Source organism: Pseudochaenichthys georgianus, chromosome 20 (genome assembly GCF_902827115.2).
Source record: "Pseudochaenichthys georgianus chromosome 20, fPseGeo1.2, whole genome shotgun sequence".
Taxonomy (NCBI): Eukaryota; Metazoa; Chordata; class Actinopteri; order Perciformes; family Channichthyidae; genus Pseudochaenichthys; species Pseudochaenichthys georgianus.
The window spans coordinates 8,028,344-8,040,545 of record NC_047522.1 but is presented as its reverse complement, the minus strand read 5'-3'; the positions used below and the strand labels follow the sequence as shown (position 1 = coordinate 8,040,545).

General features: G+C 40.3%; 1 protein-coding gene across 1 annotated transcript in view; it reads left to right on the top strand.

Moving 5' to 3' along the window:
- Window positions 1-12,202, top strand: part of odad2 (outer dynein arm docking complex subunit 2) — a 45,466-nt gene that overhangs the window by 8,168 nt on the left and 25,096 nt on the right. The window contains exons 8-12 of the mRNA XM_034108849.1: window positions 1,333-1,544; window positions 2,033-2,182; window positions 4,086-4,239; window positions 10,483-10,629; window positions 10,966-11,175. Of these exons, the coding sequence (XP_033964740.1) occupies window positions 1,333-1,544; window positions 2,033-2,182; window positions 4,086-4,239; window positions 10,483-10,629; window positions 10,966-11,175 (873 nt within the window). The remainder of the gene's footprint in view (window positions 1-1,332; window positions 1,545-2,032; window positions 2,183-4,085; window positions 4,240-10,482; window positions 10,630-10,965; window positions 11,176-12,202) is intronic.

The window sequence follows — 12,202 nt, the reverse complement described above, 5'->3', positions numbered from 1 at the left end:
CAACACGGGGAGGAAGCTGGCCCGCCCCCTCTGCTCCCTGTTGTGGATTCATTTTGACATCACAGTGATTGGAAATTGGACATGCGATGTATTTGCATGCACACGACGCTCGCTGAAGAGCAAAACCTCCCTGGTTTGTAAGATTTGTTATTCATTTTTAACATCCTGAAATTAATTAAGACTGTCACAGTGAGTCAGTAGAGAATGGGATAGATGTTCTATGGCCGATGGCTTCAGATTTGCTGCCCCGCTGATTTTCCATCCGTATGGATCAAGTGATTAGACGCAACTCTCCGCCAAACACATGTAAATAGTTGGACGCTTTAGTAGTGAAATGAAGGGATACAAAAAAACTGCTAATGATTGAATGTCACCTAGTATACATTTTGTTGCAGGCGTCACGGCTGCTTAACACAGCATTAGTCTCCAGACTTCACCTGTAATGGGACTTTTTTTACTGTGACATGTCAAGAAATGTGGAGTGTTTCCCTCTGTGTAAGCGCATGGTCTTTCTCCATTTCACATATAATAGAATTAAGGAAGGTTGGTTAGCCTAATAAAGTCAGACTGTGGCTCTGTGGTTGGCTGAATTGACTTGTATGTTTCCAATAGCGGGTCACTTTGTGTTTTATGAAAAACAAGTCTTTGGAAAAGCGATTGGTTCCAGCTCGAACACAATCCCTCGCAATACATCTTAATTATTTCCCCCTTGCCTTTAAAACATGTTGAGCCCCTAACAACCAATGACAGTCTGAGCTGTTTCTGCAGAGCAGGTGTCTGTGATTAAAACATTCTCCTGCCTGCAAACCATTCATATGTGTCTCATTGGCAATCATGTATAGGTTGTAAAAGTTTGGTATAAAGGCCTTCAAAAGAAAAAAAGTCATAACTGAATAACAGTGACACAAAGGCGTTACTCTGTCTGTGCCAAGCTGCAAGGCTTTAGGTGGAGGAATGTACAGAAACAATAAACGTTTAGATATTGTTCAGCCAATTAACAGAGGGGGGACCTCTTCTGTGTAAAGCATGGGGAACGTGTTATTCTACCCCATGCCTCAATAAAGACTGAATTGTTATACTGTCGAGAGCGGGTTTATGGTAATTTTATGTTGTTCACGTGTCACTGATACTGTTCTGTAGTTTAACATGACTTTTCTGGGAACACTTTGTCAGACAGTGTTATGTAACGTGTCTCAAATAATGAAGAGAGAGGCATCGTGTCAGATGGAAAATATGTTTCAGTAAACTGTCTAATTTCTCCAATTTGGCCACATATTAAATGCCGTCTTTACCTCGCTCTCCTGTCTTTGTCTTTTCCCCCCTCACCAACAGGATTTTGCAGTGCAAGAACCTCCATCAACTCAAAAGGTCCAGCATGTGGAACCGGTTGACGCGGAGGAACGAGGCCAACCCCAGAGTTCTTACGAGCAACGGGAAAAGAATGTGAATGAGAACGCGAGGCAATCGCTGTACAAGACAGGCGGCGAAAAGAAATATGAACCATGTCCGAGATGGAGGAATCTCGGCCTCACGTCTCCATGTGGGTACGTAATAATTCCTCATGAAGATGTATCCTAAAACACACACTGTGTAGCAGGGATCCCTCCTGTTGGAGCTTTGGATGACAGCGATGCCAAACCTCGTCATGTTTTTTTTATATGCTTTTATAAATTTGAAGGCAACTGAAAATATTCCTGATTACACAGAGATCTGAGTTAATGGATACGTTCACAGCGTGGAAACCCTTTCTGCCCAATTACAGGCAGAAATGTTGGGAAAAGCAAATCCCCCAAAGATCTGTCACATATGGTCTTTGATTGATAAATAGATCTCGTGAGGGCTGAGCTGTTGCAGCTGTACCTTGTGATAACTATACCCACTTGAGGAGAAACTGGCTAAAGATAAAAGCATCTCGAAAAAAGAAATGCCCGCTGAACCCTTGTCTCGAATTGTTAAATAATGATTATGTTAGAAAAATAACCATTTTCAAAATAGAAGCAGGCGTAATGACTCTTATTTCACATCATCACAGTGAAGCGGAGGAAAAGAAACGCAGTAAGAGCTCTGGAGAGGAGAAGTCTGATGGAATACAGAAGAGAAAGCGGGGAGCAGGAGCCAAAGGAAAGATGAAAGCAGAATTCTCTGCGTCCTCTTTACCTGGGCGCCTGTCATCCCAGAAAATGTAAGTGTCCAAAAACAGGTATTTATACAATCCATAGGAAATACCTATTTTTCTGTAGGAGGAGTAACCTACTGTATACAAGGTTTGGGAAACTGAAAGCTAAATCCTTTTTGTGGGGACATTTGTAGACACATCCAGATTAGGGGAATGTAATAATGTACATTTACTCCCCTCCCTCCCCCCTCTCCTCCCTACCCCACTGGACTATAACTCCCCCACACACTCAGAAACTCAAATCCGGCACCAGACACTTTTTACGCTGCTATGGACAATATTGCAATAATGCACGTTCGATGGACAATCTGCACTAATGTACATTCTCAAAATATTGAAGTGACTGTTATTTTGTATATATTGATTGTTGTGTTTTTATTTAGGTGCACGCGTACAAATGTGTCTGTGACTGTGTATATACATACATATTTGCACACATATTTTAATTTTCATATTTTTTATATTCTATATTCATTTGTTTTTATATTCGGGATTGTGGGAAACAGTATTTCGATCTCTCTGTCTACACACAAACTGGAAGATTGACCATAAAGTTGACTTTGAGCACATTTCTGCGTTACTAAACAATCAATTTATGCCACTATTTGCTTCTACTCCACTATATTTTGGAAGCAAATATTATACTTTTTACTCCACTACATATATCTGACAGCTTAAGTTACTTTACAGATGCAGATTATTGGTTTATACAAAATATAAATCAACTAATAAATAAACAATGACATTTTGGTTACAATGTCCAGTTATCTCCACTGCGATTGACACATAAATGCATCAACAATCATAATCAATTATTGAATACGTATGATTCTGAAAAGGGTCATTACTCATAACAAGTACTTTTACTTTTGGTACTTAAGTATATGTTGATGTCGATACATTTTTACTTTAGAATTTGTAATGCAGGACTTTTATTTGTACCAGAGTATTTACACAATTTAGTATTGCCTCTTTAAGTGGGTGCCAGTTGAAGAATAATCCGCTTAGCACTTTTATTATGACTGCCACCTTTTAGTCAGTTTTAGACTTTAAAATGCACATTGCAGGTTTTGTGTATTGTATGTGATTGTTGTATTTCATGCCGGTGCACTGAAACATTTCCTTTTTATGCAAATGAAATGGAAAATAAAGTAGTCTGAACTGAATCTGAAGTATCAAATGTATGTCAAGGCTTTTTCTTCCTCTGTTTCTTGGCAGCTAGACCTCCTCAGCTCTCTGCCAATATATAGGCTGCTAGCATCATAAATTGTCACTCGCCACTGTTCACTGATAGCATTATTGCTCATCAGGTAGTGTACTGTACATGCTATGATCTCCCCAGGGTGCATTCAATCATTCCTGAATGTGCACGCACCGGGGGCGTGCGTAGGCGTGGCAGCTTCTTGAAGGTTCGCTGTTTATCATGTTGCTTCCTGGAAAACACTCCCTCATATGTGCTCCCCTGGAAATGCCATTTGTACATACATGGGAACCGTCCCTCCATTTGAATATGTTCCAAATTTCATTGCTCCGCTGTGACCCATTTTCATGATAAAGTTATCCAAGTGACCGGAGCAACTTTAAAAAGCCATCTGCATTTCTGTTTGCATCAATAGCCTTGCAGGAGTCTTCCCTCTGTATATGATGATGATGACTCCAGTCCTCCCGTGACATTAATCCAATCCTTATTCTCCTGCTGTTTAGATTCTGAGGAAGTTCAAACTTGACACTTGTATTTCAAATTCCTTAATGTGTCTCCTTGTGTGGGATGACCGTGCTGTTTTATCAATTTATGAAGCCGGAAAAGAGATATTCCATCCCTTTGTCTGGCTATTGTATTGTCTGGTTACACTATCCCGCACTTTTGTACGTTGTTATCTGAATGTGTACGTTTTTTTTCTTTGTTCAGTAAGACCTCAGCAGGATCAATGTCATTGGACGCTTTCAGTGAGAGTTCATCTGAGAGTGAGGAGGAGGAGGAGCAGCCGGAGCGCCGTCAGGAGAGTAATACAGACCTGCCTTCTGAATATTGGCAGATCCAGAAACTGGTGAAGTACCTCAAGGTATGTTACCTGGCACACTACCGTTTCCTCACTCCGAGGGATTTCAACTCCTAAAATAGCGATTTGTACAGAGAGCTGTACTCCTGCAGGCTAAGGCCGGCTTTAACTAGCAGGAAATAATAAAGTCCATGCTCCTTTCCTGTCATCTGTTCAAGAATTTTGATGCTGTCCTGAGTCGGTATTCAAATGTCAAAAACCGCATGGAAAATGACATTAAATCGTGGAAGTGCAGGGAAAACTTAGTATCACGAAAAGGTAATTTTCCAATCCCACCTGTCTGTTTTGCCTTACTCATATCAAAAAAATATAGGATGTCAGATGAAATATATATATTTGAAGCAGCACTTTTGAAGGAAGATGCTTCTTGAAGTGATTGGCTCATCTCATGGATTTGTGGTTTCTGACACAGGCCCGTTTGGTTGCACGTGTGAGTTGATGCACGGGGGGAAAGAGCTGTCTGACGGCAGCAGCTGTACGCACTGTTTGCCCACACCACAGAAGCATAAAAATGAAGCGCGCCTGTGATAGGTCTGACAGGGCATATGGTGAATATTAAAGTGTCAAAACATGGAAAGAAAAGAGGATAGAAACGCCACTGAGCCAGTTCACATTTTACTGTAGCTCTCTCCCATTATCTATTTACCTGGACATTATCATTCAGACAGATTATATTAAAACAGACTGCGTTGACTTTATTTTGATAGGAATCCGTTTTTTTGCTTCTATTTAACAGTAAAAAGACCTTAAATGCTCTTTCAAAATAAATCAGTTAGTGTTATTTCAATGTGTAATAACAGTGTACATCACATATTTTTATTCAGTATATAATTTGTGTTTTGCGGCTTGAATAAGATCCTTCACTTTTATAGAAAACACTGCTTGATATTTTTAGCTTAGCAAAATAGGATATAAAGGAAATTCCCACTCCATTCCAGAGAGGAAAAAAAAAGATGTAAATGATATGAAAGAGAGAAACTCAGATATATAAAAACCTCACTGGTTTGCATATTTCTTACTTTTCAGCGTTGTGGCGTCAGCTTTAGGTGTGTGTGTGTGTGTGTGTGTGTGTGTTCATGCTTCAACAACATGCACCACTGCAATAACCAACATGTCCCAGCTTTCTATCTGTCTGGAAACCACACAGCACAGTTATTTATGGGGTTTGTCCAGTAGTCATTTTATAATATCATTACCATCAGACGCTGAAACTTGCCATGAGCCAAGTTAAATATCTGTTTTATTTTAGGAGGAGTTCTTTCCCCCCCCTCTCTCCCTCGCACTATAGACAGCCGTTTGTACTCTAGGAAGTTTAACACTTTCATAAAACGACACATGCATGTTCTGTTTTGTGTTTTAATGATATTTATGTAGGAATATTTGCCCCGGGATCCGATGTGTTTGTTTTTATATTTGTATGACTGGAGATCTGTGCCTGTAAAATGGTTACATGGTCTCTCACCAAACCCTGCATGCAGATTTGTGTCTCTGGGGGATTATATTTGTGTTTTTCACGGGTATGTAACATACTTCTTCGCCTTCTTATTCAAGTTTACAAACAACCATTTATAAAAAAAACTTTATATTAAAAAAATGTATATTTTAAACACTGTTTTCTGTACTGTAGTTGTCCGAAGAACATCCAGTATGGCCTTCAGTAGACCAAGCTAAATAACAACTTCGTTTAAAAGAACAAGATGTTTTTTCGCGAGTCAGAACTGAATATTGTTATTTAAGCAATTAAGGCACAACATGTCATTTGAGTATTTTGTTTCAGTTTAGATAAATACAACATTCTCCAGCTGCTATCAGTTAGATTCCCCTGTGGCTTAAAAATAAATCAATTTCATGTTCTGACAGACGTAAATATTGAGTCCTTTACACAATATGTTACTTGTTACCTGGTAATTCCAACATTGAGTGTTGTAAACATTTTGTAATTTAATTTGTACAATAATCATAATTTCTTCCTCTTTGTTTTACTGAGCATATGGCTTTTTGAGCAGTCCCAATGAAATAATTCACCTGCCTTCTCTTAAACAGTGTCACTATTAGTGCAGACTTTCCCCATTGCTTTGACATTGTGTGTAACTCTCACTATAAATGTACAAGTTCTGCAGATTAACAAGCTGATCCTGGACCCTGACACACATGGTATTGTGTTCAGCCCTCATTAAAGTTGCTCCCCCTCTGCTGGCCAGTCATGGTACTACCGCGCTGCTCTTCTCTCATGAGAACCATATTACTAATTGCCACACTAAAACTAATCCTGCCTCCAGTGTACAAGAGCCAGGATCAGCTCATTTTCTCAGCAGAGAGGAACATGCAGCTAATTATGTTCTAAGCACTTAAGCATTTTTGATTCTTTTTTAATAACACAATTAAAACATTACATTTTTACTGCCTGCGATGCATTTACAACACAATTTACTCTCAAGAACAGTAATCATTTCACTCTCATGAGCGAGGCGACTTTGCAATTCAAAGACTAGACGTTTGCTCAGTGTGCATATGTTATGACAGAGAGGCCTATTATATGATTATGTTTTATGTTATAGTAGATCCCATGTCAAATATGAAGCAAGAAACAAGAAATGATCGTTAATTCTATCCTTACGGTACCTTTCCCCATAATACAGCAGGGGATTTGAGTTTGGTCTTGCCATTAGTGCAGTGAAGTTTGAAACCTCATGCATCCTCTACGGCTCGCCCTCTGCCAAGACCCGCTACTTTCAGCTACTTCTATCTTATGAGCTCTATGCAGCGCTGGCAGTGGCCCGAGTCCACCTGTCACCGGTCCAGCATTGCAGACATACATATCTGAGCACTTATCCTCAATATGCACTTTTATCCCTGCTGACAGGAAGCCAAACACTCACTCATTCGTAAAATATACACAACAAAACGGCAATAAGGAAAAGGTCTGAGGTCAATAGGGTATCATTGACAGCCCTATTAAGCCCCTTCCTGCTCCAACATGCTCACTGCGGTGATTTATAGGCTCGGGCGGGCCAGTCTGTGTCTGTTGAGTCCAGTCTGCTGCCCCAGACAAGAATAAGACCTCCATTCAGCAGTGGGGAGGCATTAGCTATTTTAGTAGCCACCTGCAGTGAAGGAAGAGATACAATGCATAAAGCATCTTTAAGTGGTTGATATTGGGTTCACCTCATGAATGGAATCTGATCCCTCTTACTGCTTTATGTCTAAACTCCTTGTTATGCAATTCAAAGAGACAAGGCAATAGATCATTTATACAACTATCTCCTTAATCATTACTAGATGAGTTGCCATTAAACTGCTGATTAATGAATATTAAAGATATCCTAAATATTATGCTTCAAATTCCACAGTAGTAGTCTATACATGTTCTCAATGGGATGTGTAATGGTTGAGCTGAGTGTACTGTAGTATCACTACTCTGGGTTAAATCTGCCATCTATCATCATTTAAATATCCATTCAGCTGATAAGAAACACTTATTTTGTCCCTTCTACTTACTTAAGTGTTATACATCACTATGGAAGGCCAGCTCAATTTATCTGATCTGTCTGTCCTGACTTACTTATCTCTATTAATATTCGATAGATTGCCATGAAAGGTTGTTCCTAAATTCATAGTCCCCCGAGCAGATTGTGGTGCTCCCCTGACGACTCTTAGTTCACCACAATGAAGTGGACATCTGCGCTGAACGTCTTGACAAGTATTCGATGGATTGCTGTGAAATTTGATGCAGATATTCAAGGTTCCTAGAAGGTACATTTGAATGACTTTGGTGATTTCCTGACTCTTCCTCTAGCGCCACTACAGGTCAACATTTCCACTTTGTCGGGGAAAAGCTTGACATCTACTGGATGGTAGACACAAAATGTTGTACAGTGATTCATGGTTTCCAGAGGATCAATATGACTTTAGTGATCCTCCAACTGTTCCTGAAGAGCCACCAAGAGGCTGAGTGAAATATCACAAATGTACTTTTGAATGGATTGCTATCAAATGCGGTAATAATGTGGACATTCATGTTCCCCAGAGGATGAATCCTACTGACTTTGGTAATCCCTAGACTACTATTCTAACTCCATGACCTGGCCAATGTCCACTTGTCCTTGACTATGTCGTTTTCTCAATGATTCCTGCTAAACTAACCTCATTCCCGTTAGCCTTAGCTGTACTTGTGTTCAGTGCAGCCAACATTGAAAATGGAGAACCTTGTAAGAATGACTTGCTAAACACGTGGATATTAACATGATAATAGCATTTAGCTTAATGCAAAGCTATGCCTAAGTACAAGCTAACATAGCTGCTAGCAAGGTTGTGGAATCTCAAAAGGTGGAAGCTAACCTGGGTTTAAAGAGAAGGCCTGTTAAGTTTTCAAGGACTATTTAAAATACATCGCAGGTTATGTTTCCTTATACCCTATAGAGGTTTTTAACTCGGTATGAGTATTGATTATGGCAATGCCAAGCCTGTAGGTTATGGCTCACAGTATCGATGCAAAGAACAGCTATTTATCTGCTTTTTGAATTTATTGTTCAAAGGTGGAATAGTGGTTGAATTGGTTCCACTTTGAGCATCTGCTCGTCATGCTCATAGAGTCAAAGATCTTTCATCATAAAAGATTGTCAGATATTGTCAGTGTTTTAAAGAATGTCGACAATACTTCAAGACCAAAGCTAACGAAAATGAAAGCACATGATCTGTTTTCTGTTCTGCTATCACTCCTAAACATAGCCTTCTTGTTGTTTTTACAAGGTATGAACCTTGCGTGCTAAATCCTTTGAAGAGTGAGAATGCAGGAGACAAAGGAAGCCGTAGATCCACTGCTGTTAATGGGCAAATGGTTCACATTTAGGCTCGCATCATGATATGGAGAACACATGTGGCCGTTATCCTGCTGTGTCAGAGCACCGCTTTGTGAGGGAGATATGATCAAACACCACTTGATTCTCTGGTATATGCCTATAGTGATGAGCCCGCCCCTCCAAAAGCTGCATGAAACACATTACTGCTCGTGCATTCTATATAGTGACGGGCTATTTTCTACTCATAGCTGATAGCAGGACATGTTACATTCTTATGTTCAGTTGAAATGATCTATGTAGGACGGTCCTGACGTCTTAAATTGTTCGCAAAGTGTGCAACTAATAAAGGACCTTCAAACTTGGAACGGTAGAGGCGGCCTTGAATCCAGTAGATGAGAACTCTATGTGTATCACATTCAAACCACAGCGAAAAATGGAATAATATTTGATTGTTCACTCGCCAGCAGATTTTGGACTAGATCTCAGTGTCACATATCAAAGCCATGTTGCAGGTCTAGTGTTACAGCAGCTAACTGTTGCATTTGTGTGCCACAAGCTTCTGTTTTATCTGACCACCGATTGTTCCCCCTGTTTCATGATTAAAACCATTGCATGTCAACAAAATTGTTACGCAACTCCTTATGATGCAGACTAAATATGGCAAGAAAAAAACTTCTCATAGAACCGACTGGGGGTTTAAGTGCCATCAACATCGGCCCATCTAGGACATTATGTTGATTTATCCATTTGGAGCCGAAAGAATAGAATTTGGTCACTAAATTTAGTAGAAAACAGTCAAATAAGAAAGACTGCCACAGTTGAGGATTTGACCAGCCACACATGCACATTTTTGAATCTGTATTCATTTTTTGTGAACATATTTTAGCTAAGTTCCTATCAAACGTAATCAGTGTTTGGCCCCCTTGTGTGTTTAGGGGCTTGAATTTAAATCAAAGAGCAGATTTCCCCACCTCGAGGCACTTGTTGACTCAGTAGTGTTGTTGCTACCAAGTTACTAATCGCTGTGGCGCAGGTCTAAAATGATATGTGTATAACAACTGTCAAAACATTTTCTACTCTTGATATGGTAACTCACAAGTTTTAGCGCTAATAGTGTAATTTTTCATCCTCGGGGCAATGTCTAATGTTTTCTGAGCTTGGCACTGTTGTCGGAGCTTAGCGCTCTGTTAGCAGATCATTTCTATCCTACAGTGTTTATCGCCACAAAGCTTAACACTTACCAGGCTGTGGTATAAACAAAACAACCCCAGCAGGAGTGGTATTATCAGAGGAAACAACAGAGGGAGAGTGAGCGTGGGGGAAAGTAGGGAGATTAGTGTCCTCCTCCCTTTTCCAAATGTCTGCTTAATGTTTAATTCCCTCCTCCTCTCTTTCATTATGTCTTCTTTTTTCTTTCATTGACTCGTGTTGGGCATTATTATTTCAGGGAGGCGACCAGACGGCCACTGTGCTCACTCTGTGCGCCATGATGGACTTTAATTTGATGCAGGAGACGTGCCAACTGGCCATCCGGGACGTAGGTGGCCTTGAAGTCCTCATTAACTTGCTGGATACAGATGAAGTCAAATGCAAAGTAAGTAGCTCTGCCAGAGCTGGACCTGGATGGCCTGCGGGCAAAAACCGAGCCGGCCGTGTGTGCCAGCCTGTGTTTTAGTAACAAAAACCAAGTGCTGAGTAGAGAGCATGCCTTTAAAGACACGGGGTAGCAATCATTCTCCAGTTTGCCTAATGACTTGTGTGTGCTTTTTGACCTGATTTTATTACGTCTTTTGTCATGACTATTCTAATTTGTGTTGCTAGTAGCTTTATGTTCTTTTAGCACACATGGAGGCCTTACATTAGAATAGACACAACCATTTATTTTCCATAAAATATCTTTTTGGGTTGGTTTTATTGTGTGTGTTTTTAGATTGGCTCCCTTAAAATCCTGAGGAAGATAAGTCACAACGTGCAAATCCGTCGAGCCATTGTAGACATGGGAGGCCTGCAGAGCATCGTGAGGATTCTGGACTCCCCAGTGAAGGACCTCAAGGCCTTAGCAGCCGAGACCATCTCTAACGTGGCCAGGTTCCGACGAGCAAGGAGAACCGTCAGGCAGTATGGCGGTATAAAAAAACTGGTGAGTATGAACAAGAAGCAACGTTCATTCAAGTTGGTGTAAATAGTATAACCAATCTTTGTAATGGCAATGCAAAAAGCAGGCTGAATATCAGAGCCTGGTATTGGTTAATGAATATAAGATTTTCCAATAAAACACTTTGTCTAATTCAACTATTTTGTAATTTAGTGCAACAATTATTTGTACCACGGCCACAATGGACCCATTGGAAAAATGGTATGGTGCATAATTGCGATGTGATCCGCATATTACCGTTTATAATTAGTTTTAGGCGTAATAAACGAATCCAGGCGTGGCTTAACAAAGTGACAGTGCCCCATTTTTTTGTACTTGTGGTCATGTTCCTTTCCCAATTCATTTTTAGCCGGATGTCACTAGTCCCATGAGTTAATCAGAGGGTGTTCCGCAGGGTGTGGGGACTGGCTCCTTGACATTTTTGAATGGTTTTGTCTAGGGCTTTCCACACTAAGGGCACTCTGTTCCCTCTGTGATCTCATAAAACCAATATTATATTGTCACTCAAAAACTTGGGTCTTCAGGGCCATTTCAAACTTATTTGCTGTCATTCCAAAATACTTAGGTGAAGTAAATACAAAAAAAACCTTCCCACTAGTTTACTTGCATAAGGGCAGATTACATGGTTGTAAAAGCACTTCTGAGATGTAGTATCTGTATGCGGTTCAGAAATTGTTCTTCTTTACGATCAGATCAAATCTATGGAATCAGTCCATCAGTCTAAACTATGTTCTAAACCAAAGCAGATTAATCCTCAATGTATGCCCTTTTCACACTGTACGCACCCACCCAGGCTTTTAAAACCAGCAGAGCGGTGCTGTGGTACAACAGATAGAATGTCCCCTACATCCTCTGACCTGCATTCATGTTTGTTGACAGAGGGACCTGTGATTAAAGCCTCCATGCCTTGTATATTTTCCCCAGCCCCAAATCGGATGTTCTCATGTGCAAGTCACTCACGAAGGCAGATTAATTTCACGCTATGCTATGAGACCACCTTTGAACTGCGCTG